General features: G+C 39.9%; 1 protein-coding gene across 2 annotated transcripts in view; it reads left to right on the top strand.

The window, feature by feature from the left end:
- APBA1 (amyloid beta precursor protein binding family A member 1) overlaps positions 1–13216 on the top strand; it is a 117055-nt gene extending 103839 nt beyond the window's left edge. For both annotated transcript variants that reach the window (XM_074931404.1, XM_074931403.1), the window contains 5 exons: positions 2311–2490; positions 3281–3493; positions 7521–7640; positions 8304–8444; positions 9830–13216. In XM_074931404.1, the coding sequence (XP_074787505.1) occupies positions 2311–2490; positions 3281–3493; positions 7521–7640; positions 8304–8444; positions 9830–9901 (726 nt within the window). In that variant the 3' untranslated portion in view covers positions 9902–13216. The remainder of the gene's footprint in view (positions 1–2310; positions 2491–3280; positions 3494–7520; positions 7641–8303; positions 8445–9829) is intronic.
- The last annotated feature ends 223 nt before the right edge of the window (positions 13217–13439 follow it).

Below are 13439 nucleotides of genomic sequence, written 5' to 3'. Positions count from 1 at the left end.
TGATATGCTGCCCACTTTGAGGCTGCCGTTCCTGTATTTCTAGTCACAAGTTTGGACACTGCTAGCTCTCCTACTGACCGGTTGAAAAATTGAAAATCAAACTGTCAGAGGCCAGAGACTGGGGTTTACTTTCCTTCAGCATGTGGAGGTCTGACTATGATCCAGACTTCCTAGATCTGTTTCACAGGCTACTATTATTACTTTGGCTAGCTGGAATCTGTTCTTCCTATTGGGGATCACTGACATCACTTTCTGTGGTTTGTTTGGATCAGCCCATATTTGTGTCAGATATGATCCTCCCTATGCAACAAGATGTTGGTCTAAAAAGTAGGCGCCTGTAGATCCAGTACAAGCATTGCTCAGTGATGTGAAAATATGCTGAGAAATTTCAGGAGATTACATCAGCTCTCCTTAGTCATGGTATAGTTCACAAATAGCTTGCAAAATTATCTCAAATACCCGAATGACTAAAAGAATTAGAATGGAAACAGTGCAGCACCTATTAGCAGAAAAGAGATGTCAACTTCAAAGATCTTTTACATCCAGTTGGGTAGTACAGCCTGTTTATAATATAAAAGTCATGTATATATCATTGTCACCTTTTCTTCTGGGACAGCTGGGTATTTAGAAGAATTTACTTAGTAACTGACAGAGAAGCTGTAAGCCCTCAAGCAGGTGTTGGCCAGAACGTGTTTCTGCTTGGAAGAGTCCTTATCTAAAGAGGACAGCACCAGATTTTCAAATGTATTCAGAGCTGGATCTTCAAATGAGCTGAACCCCAGTGACATGTCCAAATGCTGGGTCTCTAAATGGGAGTTGGTCTCTTCCTGGAGGGAAGATACATGTGTATGAATGTAAAGTTGACATTTATCTCCTCACTTATGTTGCTGAGCTATGGAGGTGTACTTTTCCCATTTTCTTGCTTTCCGGTTCTTGCTATCAAAACTAGGTTGATCTGAGCATTGGTAAAATACTGCCAATCTAGATATTGGCCTTTTCAACACCAGCAATCATGCTGTTCTCATCAGCAGGTTTAGCGCTAGTTTGAGTTGCTTTAAGATAAAATCAACTTTTTATTTCAGGGTTGGGAACCTTTCCTTTATTAGAGACTAAAATGGACTTTAAATACAGCTGATAGGCTGTATAAAAATACACCTCAGCAGTATTCATTCATGAGCAGCACTCCCTCAGGCCTACCTTGTCAGCTGTGGAACTCTCCTCTTCTCCACTCCCTTCACCACTTCACTCCAAGGGACTTTCCAGTACACATCATGGGCAACTCCTGTGCGCTACACAGTGCTTACTGCACATATCGCTCCAGTTATGCACAGCAGTACTCTGCATCGTGCTGTGCTGCTTTCCTCTCCTGTCCGTTACCTGTCTCATACTACCTCAAAGGGAGGCATCCCTCCGGTCTGCCGTTTCCAGCAGCATTCCCCACCATGCCTGACACAGAGCTTTCTCCATGTCTGCCTTGGGCCCAGTCTCTCTCCCACTGCTTCATATGTAGAAGAGCTCAAGAGTGGGAGCAGTGCACTGTAGGGAGTGGTGCGTTTGGTGGCTTTAGGTGCAGAGAAGGCTGTGGGAAGCTGCATATGCAAGAGGGTGCACACAAAGGACAGGCTGAGAAGGAAAAGGGCAGGAAACTGGAAAAGCCATGGGAGTTGGAGGGAAACAAGAAATGTAGGGGAAAGAGGTTGAAGAAGGTAGCAGGGTGGAGAAGGAGATGTTATATGACCACTTCCAGTTGCTTCAAGGCCTGGATCCAGTCACTAATTGCTGCCTTTTTCATGTTTCATCTGAGAATGAGGTAGGAGCAGCCAATATGGACATGATGTTTCTAAAGGAGGGTAAGAAAAGGAGAAAATACCCTCTTAAATGTGGTTGTGTGTTTTCTAGTAGACATTTTCATTTTCACTGCTGGCTTTTCAGAGAATGGCATTGCATCTGCTAAAAGGGGAGAGCCATCTGGGAGCTGCACATGTAGGAAGAATTGTAGGTGCAAGCTACAGTCACTGCAGCGGGTATACCTTTACATTTATATTATCAGTTCTTATCGGTGAAAGGGTGGCTCTCATTTATAATTGCTTACCAAGCTGTATTTATGGCACAGGTGAATGTGTTGACATTTTGTGGGTCTTCTAAATTAATTTTTAATGAACAAGTATTTTTTAAACTGGTTTGCAGTAACTTGTAGGTTCATCAACTTGATGATCCATTTTGCACTGTGATTGTAAAAGAGAAAGTGTCAGTGGACAAGACCATCAGAATGTTTCAATTTTTTTTTCTCTTCTCTGGGAACTGCTACAGGCACAGCTGATTGCACAGTCCATAGGTCAAGCATTTAGTGTGGCCTACCAGGAATTTCTGAGGGCAAACGGAATCAACCCAGAAGACCTTAGCCAGAAGGAATATAGTGACTTGCTCAATACCCAGGACATGTACAATGATGACCTGATTCACTTCTCCAAATCTGAAAACTGCAAAGATGTATGTCTCTTTTTTTTTCTGTAACAACATTAAGCTGCTCTGTACCAGTTGCACGCCCATGCCAGCAGAAATCAGGAAACCATTAATACTTCCTATAAATTACCTCAGTGAGACTAGAATATCCTCCCAAGTAGGACACCCTGTCATCAGTTCTGTTTCAAAGGCAAACAATGAACCCAAATTTATCAGCAGCAAATGGTTTACCATCTCTTTGTGTTCTTTTATCAAATCATTTTCAGACATGTTTGAAAACAAACTTAGATTAATACAATTCAACAGATTACAGTAAACAATGTGAAATTTATAGAGGCACAGGTGTTTGTGAAAGTGGCTGATACCAGATTTTAAAGAATTGTATTTGCTGAAAGAATTTGCAGCTTGCTTACTTAAGATGAAACTGCACCACTGGAAGACACTGGTATTGGTTTTCCAATCTACAGCCATAAACGCTTGCAATCTCTTCCTGTTGAGCTTTGTCACTGAAGACCATCGCACCAGTGCTTCTTCAACTCCAATTTCCTCTGCTTATATGCAGAAATAAATTGTGAGGGGTGTTTCAAGCTGAGTAAAATGTCTGTTATGTAGTGCTGATTATTTCGTGTTTGAATACAAATGAAATATAACAAAATGTGTGCCCTGGTTTGTTTTGCCTTTGAATTGGGAAGGCAGGTTGCAAGTAAGGAGGGATATGTGTTTGTTGGTTATATGAATGTTTGGGGGTGGGGAGGTGTTAGTCAGTTCCGTAGCTGTGAAGAAGCTTTTTTTTTAAATACTTTTTGTTATGATACAGGTTTACATTGAAAAGCAAAAGGGAGAAATCCTAGGTGTAGTGATTGTGGAGTCTGGCTGGGGATCCATTTTGCCTACAGTTATCATAGCCAACATGATGCATGGAGGACCAGCAGAGAAGTCTGGGAAGCTGAACATAGGGGACCAGATCATGTCAATCAATGGGACCAGTTTGGTTGGTTTACCACTCTCAACATGTCAGAGCATTATAAAGGTATGGAGAATGTTTCTGGAAGTTACACATTTTAAAAGGGTTACATAACAGGAGAGCAGAAAGTATAGAACTCTTAAGTAAATTCCTACGAGACATTTGTATAGCACTTTCCATTTCATGGTCTTTAAATTACAGTGGGAATTATGCTACACCAATTTTCTGACTCCCAGAAAGTGAGCTGTGCCATTTGCTTACATAGACAAGGACCCCTGTGCAGAACTTCACAAGAGAATATTTTGTTCAGAAGGAAGATATTACCAGATACACACTCAAAATTTTATGCGACTAATGTTGTCTTAGGCCATATTACCTGTTTAAATGCCTCCTAGTATCTGACTGAACTAGAGCTGATGCTTTGCATTTTGTTTATAACTATTTTTAAAACTTTTAAACTTTGAATTAAAGATGTGCTTATCCTCTGTAGAAACTTTGCTTGAGTTATTTGAGAATGTGATGCTTCACTTGGCTAAATGGAAGATTTTAATTAGAAGAGTTTTATTCTGTTTGTCAGAAAAGAGACTGCTAAAAGCACGCAGGTCAACTGGAACTGAATGGTGCCTGAAGTAGCTGTAGCATACAAGGGAATAGGTATTTTAACATCAAGAGTTTCAAGAGCTGTAAAGATGCGTCACTAAGGAATGTTTGAGATGGAAGTTATATGGGCTTTATTATTTATCAGAACAGCCCCACAGAGCTTCTGCAGATCAACAGATGTAGACATGTAATGTAATGCTGGTGGTGTGCTATACAGAAATCCTTCTCTGATTTCTGGGAATATGCCTGTTAAACTTATTTATTTAGGCAATTTTCTGGTAACAAGTTGTATTATGTAATACAGGGGGGGGGGTGCATTTTGTACTTTTTAAAATAGCAAAGTAAATTTTGCATTTACAAAGTAAATTTACAAAGTAAAGCACATTTTTCTTTTTTTGTCCACAGATTAGTTTCTTAATATTTGAACTAAGACGTTTACTATAAAAACTTCCCATTCTGGTTTCCAAAAATGTTTTATACTGAGTTCCGATGAGTAATAGATGCATAAGTTACTGAGCTAGCTATTTTAGATTCAGTGAGTAGAAATGATAGCCTGGAAGTGTAGCATGCTAAAAACAGTCTTATATTTGTGAGGGAAGGAAAAAAGTAATCATATTAAATATCTTTGTGCCAGGTTCAGTGAAACAAAACTCCTGCAAATTTAGGCTTTTCATGTTAGCCATACTTGTTCCCTATGCTATGTCAATTTTATTTCTAAAACTGTGATGAGTTATTATGAGTCCAGGATTGTAGTGATGGGACAAGAGGTAATGGTTTTAAACTGGAAGAGGGTAGATTTAAATTAGATATAAGGAAGAAATCCTTTCCTGTGAGGATGGTGAGACACTGGCACAGGTTGCCCAGAGAAGCTGTGGCTGCCCCCTCCCTGGCAGTGTTCAAGGCCAGGCTGGACGGGGCTTTGAGCAGTCTGGGCTAGTGGAAGGTGTCCCTGCCCATGGCAGGGGGGTTGGAACTAGATGATCTTTTGGGTCCTTACCAGCCCAAACCATTCTGTGATTCTTTGATTCAGAACCTTTTCAGGGGGAGTTTTGTTGTGCTCATCTGTATTTCCTCAAAACAACCAACCAGCTTCACTATTTCCAGCTTTGGCAGATCTTTCCCTTCCTCACTGATACTTATTGCTGTTGCCATAGGAACTGCTAGCCATTTATTTTGTCTTTCTAAAGAGAAGATAATCCGTATGTTTGCAGGTCTTCATAACCATACATCTGGAGCTCTTCATATAGCACTTCTGGTGACAAGTATATATACCACTGAATTAAACGTGGCAGAAATATCTCAGGATTTCAGATTTCTTTAGTATGCTGTAAGGACTCCTATAAAAAGATTACAATATTGTGTAGCTAAGAAGAATATCTTGCAGGCACTTCAAGGTAATTTCAGTTTTGGATGTAATGTCTGCTGCTAATTGACCATAAACCAGTTGCGGACTGACAGAGCTTGGAAGAAGCTTTCCATATGTGGTGGTTATTCCCTAATTGTATATTCTTCAGAAGCATCTGGTACTAGCTATTATCAGAAGCTGACTCAGGGACTAGATGAGCAAATAAATTGGTCCAGTGATTGAGTTGTTTTGTTTCTGATCAGCAGATATTACCAGTCTGCATAATACTGGGTATTAGCCACTTTTGAAATATATGCATTTTCTGGAAAATTTGAGAATTATTTGTTGGGGACCATATTACTTTTTTTTTCAAGGAATACATATAAATAACTTGCACATTTGTCAGGGAAGTAAGAGCACAGTAATAGCAACTCTGTTGAGGGCATGTAGCCTGAGTGAACTCAGGTCACTGAAGTTAGACACCTAAATGGGCATATCCAGTACTCTGCATAATTCCTGCCCTCCTGGATTTAGAAGGCTGAGGCAAAAGCCCCTCAGACTCTTGAGTAAACATCATATCCACAGCTTAGTACAGGTTTACTAGTTGCTGTCTCCTACAGTGTGTGTTGTTGTGAAGACCTGCAAATAGAAGATGAGTGACTCTTGAGCATGTGTGATGTGCTGCTCGCTCCTCACCAGAGTGGAGTAGTCCACAGTCATGGAAGAGATGGATTTTGGACCTTCTTTCTGCTGGGAGTAGGGGTGGTTCCCACAGCCACATGCTTTGTCATTTTGTGTTCACATGCCCGTTCTCTTGGAGTAACTTTCAACAGTGAGCTAAGCTGAGCTCAGCACTGTGTGGAAGTGACGGCAGCTGTTTCCCATGCGATTATTGCATCCAGTTTAAGGCACTGACAGGAGAACAGACTCTAAGGCAGTTCACCCTGGCAGGATGCCAGTCTAGCTATTCAAGCCACTGCTGATTTTATACAGTTTAGCTCAACAGAATCAACAGCAGTAAGCTAGATGTAGAGACTTCAGTGTATATTACCTTAGGTGTAGTAGGAATTCTTTTTCAGAATTAACCTTTTGAAGTCAGTGCAGACACCTGTTAGTTGCAGTGGGACCCAGATTTCAATTGTACATATAACAGGAATTCAGAATTCATTGGTAGGTATTGTATTAAGTAAGGTTGAAGTTGCTGTATTCTTTCTAAAGCGTTTCTTTCTTGATACGGATTTTATTTATGTATTTATTTATAACTAATCCTTGATGTGAATGAAGCATTTCAGAAAAATATTTTAACAATCTCCGAGAGCTCTGAATGCTTGAAACTGTACAAGGGGTCAGGTTGAAGTTATCTGCATTTTTACATTTGAGTTTTCATGGATCCATACAATCAGTCTCTGAGGCTGGCAGTCACTGCTGAAGCTGGTCTAGACCAACACTTTGGTTCAAAGTAGAGCAGGTTGCTTAGTGCCTACTAGGGTTTAAATAACTCCAAGGCTGGATACTTCACAATCTCTCTCAGTAACCTGTTCCAGTGTTTTACCACCCTGACAGTGTAAATAAATTTTCCTCCTTCAGTTTTCTCCTGGTAGCGAGGAGTTCATGACAAATGTGATATAACTCATTTAGAAGGGAGGAGGAACAGAATTTGGGACCACTGCTTATACAAGCATGATATGAGCAGGACCTGCCATTTGCTTGACAGAATTTAGTATATCCCATTAGGGAAGCCACTTATTTGTAACTATCTTAGCAAGCTACTCTAAAATTTTATTTCCCATCCACAGTCATTGGCTTTTTTGGTGAGCTGTATACACCTGTTCAGCATTCTTCTTGTACATGATTTGTGTTATCACATGAAGAAATTGCTAACAGGAAGCTAGTTTTCCTAAAATAACTGTGTCAGCTTCTTGGTGAGAAAAAAAAAAAAAAAAAAAAGATATTTTATCACTCGATTCAGTGAATATTCTGCTTGTGTCTGGCATTCAGTGATCACATAATGTTACAATGCATACAAGAGCAGTTTGTTCAGGGCTGTTCCCCTGTCAATATTTTAACACTTTTTTCCCCACACAGTGCTTATGTTAAATATTTTGCGCTGTCTTTGCCAGCATTTTTAATGGTGATTTCTTTTTGCAGGGTTTGAAAAACCAGGCCCGGATTAAACTGAACATTGTTAGGTGTCCTCCAGTAACCACAGTCTTGATCAGGAGACCAGACCTCAGATATCAGTTGGGCTTCAGTGTGCAGAATGGGATTGTAAGTATCTTTCACTCTCTCTTGTTAAGCTTTAATATACATGAAACTTCTTACTCATTTGTGGGTAAGTTTCAGTGTGGGAAGAGGGAAGCTGCCATTTTTTCCCTTACAGCAAGCAGGACTTTGCATATGTCTTAAGTCTAAGATATAAAATCAGAGTTAATCAGAGTTATTTTTTGTCTTTGACTCTGCTTACTTCACAACTTTAGAATTAACCAGAGGAGTAAGAAAGCTGGTTTAGGTTAGAGAAACAAAAATGTGTAGCAGAGGCTGCTTTCAATCAGTGTCTTTAATGTCTCTAACCAAGCCATTGCATGATCTCAAAAGAAAAAGACTGTTGTTGATCCTGTCTTGTTGTAAGGCATATGCATCCTGAACATTACTAAACTGTGGTCTTTCATATGCTCTTAAATTTCCAAACCATAGCACATGTGATTTACAACAGACAGCCTTTTCTGACAGTTTGTTCTGCTCTTGAAATAGAATGTCCAGTAGTTACTTGTCACTAACAACTTTTACTTTGAATCAGTGATCGATTACATTTTAGAATTTGTTGCAAGCCTCTGTGTTTAAATGTTGCTTTATAGTTTCCAGGCAAAAATGTGTAACCTAAAGCCTCTGTTCCTTATCCAGACCCTGATAAATTCGTCCTTTCCATTCCAGATCTGCAGCCTTATGAGAGGAGGTATAGCAGAGCGAGGAGGTGTGCGTGTTGGCCATCGGATCATTGAAATCAATGGACAGAGTGTTGTAGCAACACCCCATGAGAAAATTGTTCACATTCTCTCAAATGCTGTTGGTGAGGTAAGAGCAAGGCAATGTGCCTAGACCATACAACATTGTTGCTGTTACCATTAACAAATCAGTGGAAAACCAGTAACAAGTGGTGCCCCTCAAGGGACCATAATGGGACCAATACTTCTTAGTATCTTCATCAATGACAGAGAGAATGGGATTGAGCGCACCTTCAGCAGGTTTGTGGATAACACCAAACTCTGTGGTGTGGTTGATTCGCTTGAGGAAAGGGATGCCATTAGAGGGACTTTGACAGGCTTGAGGAATGAGCCCGTGTGACACGTATGAAGTTCGACAAGGCTTAAATGCAAGGTTCTGCACTTCGGTCAGTGCAAGCTCCAACATCAGTACAGACTGGGGGATGAAAGGATTGAGAGCAGCAGTGTGGAGAAGGGCTTGCAGATACTGGTGAATGAAAAATTGGGCATGAGCAAGCAATGTGCAGTTGCAGCCCTGAAAGCCAGTTGTATCCTGGGCTTTATAAAAAGAAGCATTGCCAGCAGGTCGAGGGAGGTGACTTTCCCCCTCTACTCCACTCTCGTGAGACCCCACCTGGAGTAGTGTGTCCAGCTCTGGGGTCCCCAGCACAAGAAAGGCATGAATCTGTTAGAGTGGGTCCAGAGGAGGGCCACAAAAATGATCAGAGGGCTGGAACATCTTTCCCGTGAAGAATGGCTGAGAGAGTTGTGGTTGTTCAGCCTGGAGAAGAGAAGACTCTGGGGGAACCTTACTGCAGCCTTTCAATATATAAAGGGGGCTTATAAGAAAGATGGAGAGAGACTTTTTACCAGGGTCTCCAGTGACAGGACAATGGGTAATGTTTTTAATATGAAAGAGGGTAGATTTAGATTGAACATAAGGAAGAAATTTTTTATGGTGAGGGTGGTGAGACACAGGATCAAGTTGCCCAGAGAAGTTGTGGGTGCCCCATTCTTGGAAGTGTTCAAAGTTGGATGGAGCTTTCAGCAGCCTGATCTAGTGAAAGATGTTCCCTGACCACAGCAGGGGGATTGGACTAAATGATCTTCAAAGGTCCCTTCCAACTCAAACTATTCCATAATTCTGTGATTCTATGTTAGCATGTTGCTATTCAGATCTAAAAAGTGGAAGTGAGAGTAAGCCAACACACCTTTGTTTTATTATTTACCCATAGTTCTTTATGTTTTAGAAGAACCCTAATTTGAAAATACAAAGCGTCACAACTTTAGGATGTTCACTGATACAAAACATACTGTTTCATAAAACTAGCACCTGCAATACTTTAATAGGGGTTTGAAAACTCTCGGGTTTTACCTTTCCCTTCTGTCTTTCATGACCTTAGCTAGTTCCTTCACCAGTGCTCTGTTGTAGTATGCATGTTAGGAACATTGATTAACTTGCCGTATCTCTTCTAGATTCATATGAAGACTATGCCAGCTGCCATGTACAGACTGTTGACTGCACAAGAGCAACCAGTTTACATCTAAAGCTGACACCTCACCATCATGATGTGCATGGAGGATGTTTTTCCTCATTAGTGCTTGTCTAGTGCTGCATTTTTGTGTCTGCAGAGACATTTCTTTCTCTCCCTCTCCCCTTCACAGGCAGAAACACACTGTCCCTTTTTCCTCTTCTCCCCACTATTTCCCTCTATTTTGGGAAGGGGCAAAATACATCTATGGGACTATTTTGGTTGCATCTTTTTACAAGTGAAACTTCATGCAATTCCACATGCAAAACAGGAAAATAGCAGTGGCATTGTTCACAGCAGGATTCTCAAAGAAGATTGACTCTGCTTCATGCTACACAGTCCGTTTTATTTTTGTGGCTATAATTTGACAAACTGAGTAAATTAAATGTTACTGAATGAAAGATGTCTTTACCAAACAGATAAAAGTACAGGATGCAAAGTGTTCTTTTGGATATCCTGCATGTGACTTTGCTTTTCTTGCCTCATTTTCCCACAGGCACTGAGCTCAATATTAAAGGTTTATGTCTGTAGGGATATAAAGGTTTATGTCCACAAGGATAGTTTTTCCCTCGGGAAGAATTACCTGCTTATGAAGGCTCAGTAAATGCTGCTATTGTAGAATGGACTTTGCTACTACACACGTTTTAATTCCCCTCTGTTGTCAGTTCTTCATGGACATAGGACCCCAAAAGGTACTCCATGAGTTGCTGAAACATGTTACACTTGCATTACTTACACTAGGTAATTTGGGAGGCTTTTTTTACAGTTGCCTCACTGTCTCTGCCCCAAGGTTTCTACGTCTTTCCTTTCTTCTACTTTGTTTTTAAATGCAACATGTCTTTTATAGTCCCTTGCCTATTTTAGAGGTTAAAGGAGGGGGGCAGGATCTTTAAATATCTACAATAGAGAAATAGTGAGGGGCTTTCCTGAATAGCTACACTTTTTCTAGGCTCTTAATTCTGAATTTGGTGCACACAGCCATGTGTGCCGATGTATATAGACATTTTTAAAACTGTGCTTGCTATTTATGAAGTTTGAATATGAGATCTGCAGACTATTCTAAGTATTTTTGTTCTCTGAGCCAGTTTTAATATATATTTTTGTCCAAAGACATGTCTCGTTTTATTGATTTTTCTCCTTAGTTCACGATATAGATAACAGTGGGAGGGTTAAGGTGGGAATAAACTTATTTATTTTGTTATATAATTTAACTTGTGATTTTTTTTCAATATGTATGGCACTTAAAGGAGATATGCGTGTACTATATGCACTTGTATGAAGATGATAAACTTTAGGGATGTATGAAATCTAGGATTTGACTGGCCTCTAACTTGCATGCTAGAGACAAAAGGGGAAAAGGGGGTTGGGTTGGTTGTTTTGCTTGAAGAGGGGAAAAAAAAAGAAACAGCAGTGGGGTTTTTTTCCTAGTGAGAGGAAAATTCTCCGTTCTCTGTAGTTATTTTTTTGCCAGGACTGTATACTGGTGTTTATGCTGAAATTGAGCCATGCATTTAGTCTGGGCTAGTATGTTGATTTTTTTAAAAAAATAGTTTGTGCTGTGTTTAACTGTGATAGAAAGGCTCAGTGAGATGAAAACAAGAGCAGGCCACACACCACTTATGCTTTGCAAATGTGCTGCTGGTCATAGTCACTTATTTCTCCATTATAGTGGGGTGGACTGTGCAATGGAAGCATTGTTTACAGTCTAGTAATGATACCTGGACATTGCTACAGAGATTCATGGAAGTGGATGCATGCGTGTGTACAACGTGTGTGTGCAGACACTGCTGAGAGCTGTTGAGCACTCTTGCCAGAGGTCCATTTTTGGCTTTCAGAAATGATGGATGTCCATGGGCTGATCAGAGGTAGACAATAAGCTTTGTATTTCAGTGGGCAGTGAATATTTAAGGGAGATAACGAAGTGGTGCATAAACTATTGTAGTAAGTGAATATGTTTTAGTGTTGAAATTAATGTATGATGACTTGATTTTACTGCAGTTCTTGCTGTTATATGATTTAATCCAAATCTCCAGAATAGCAGATTGCACAAGAGAGCGGTGTTAGTATTCCAGGTTAGTACTTACCTCTGTTGCCTGACTGATGCAACTAGATAGTGAATGACTTGTGAGTATATTGTTCAACTCTAGACATCTGATGTATGATCATTTGAACTTTTTTTCCAGAACTTTCCATATATATAGTAATATATGTAAATATGATATATAACCATGTACAATTTAGAAGATTATATACAGTGCAGCCTTTCCATAAATTGCCTGAGGAAACATAGTGAACTCTTGAAGACACAGTTATGCTTCTGGTTCCTGTCGTGTTTATACTCTCAGCTTCACTTGTTTCTGTGGTTCTGTCCAGCTTATGTGGTGGGGTCTTTAACTCCCTTCACCGGGAAGTGATGAAGACCTGAACATGCAGATGTATTTAGAGATGAAACAAGTCTCTTTGAAAATCTTGCAGCCAAGATTCTGTGAAGTTACTGATGCTTGAGTGCTTGAACAGTTCATGGTAAACAGGTGCTTAACATTAAGCAAGTGAATGCTTGCAGGATCAGAACCTAACAAAAAGTCTCATTTTTTCCAACTAAGGTGTGTGCGTAAGATTTCTAAACTGGGAGGTCCATAGTGTGTCCACACTTCTGGCAACAGTCTTGTAAACAATCCCATTTTACTTTGTGAAGGGAAAGAGTTTCAAGAAAAAGGAGCTTGAAAGGGAAAGCTAGCAGTTCTCTAGACCGTTGCAGCAAGTTGTTAGATTACATATGTGAGTTTTTAACAGATTGAGAGGAACAGACTGCTGGTTCACATTCCTTCTTCAGTGACAGACCTGAGTTCTTTTTCATCCTTGCTGCTTCATACAGTCTAATTAACTCTAAAGTGTTTACATTAAGGATGAAATATCCCTTGTATTTTTTTTTTATTAGCAAGTTTCACACATTTGTTTTGAATCTAGTTTTAATTTGAGATTCAGCTGGGATTTCCAGGTTTGCTTGCTTTCCTTGTTTTCTAAAATGAAATGTGTTTCTGAAGACAACAATGTTGTTGAGAACTCTTGTATATATTTAGCACAGTACCTAGACTATGAAGTTGTACTATTGTTCTGTAAAGAGGGTGAATAGAAATTATTGTAAAGCGTTGGGAAAAGTATAGTATTGTATTTGTAACAATATTGTTATTTGTAAACATTTAATGATCCCTATATATAAATATAAATATATATATATAAATATATGTGAGCCTGGAATGTTGATACTGCACATCTACTGAATGTAATTCCTCTGATGTTTTTTGCCACAGGTCTCTTGACCTCTAATGAAACTGCAGTGGTTTGATTGGGGGGTAGGGGGGTGGGGCAGGGGAGAGTGGAGTGGACTTTTTCTTTTGGGTAGGGCAGGTTGGGGGGGGTTTCTGGCCAGCTATTTTGTTGTGATGTGTTTTTTGTGCTCCATTCCTTTATTTAACAGAGCGCTAATGTCTGTAAGATTTGCAACAATAAAATACAAAACCAAAATACCTCAGACAAGGCTGAAAGTTTGCTCA

This window comes from Athene noctua, chromosome Z, assembly GCF_965140245.1.
Source record: "Athene noctua chromosome Z, bAthNoc1.hap1.1, whole genome shotgun sequence".
Taxonomy (NCBI): Eukaryota; Metazoa; Chordata; class Aves; order Strigiformes; family Strigidae; genus Athene; species Athene noctua.
This window is presented reverse-complemented; position numbering and strand designations above follow the sequence as displayed.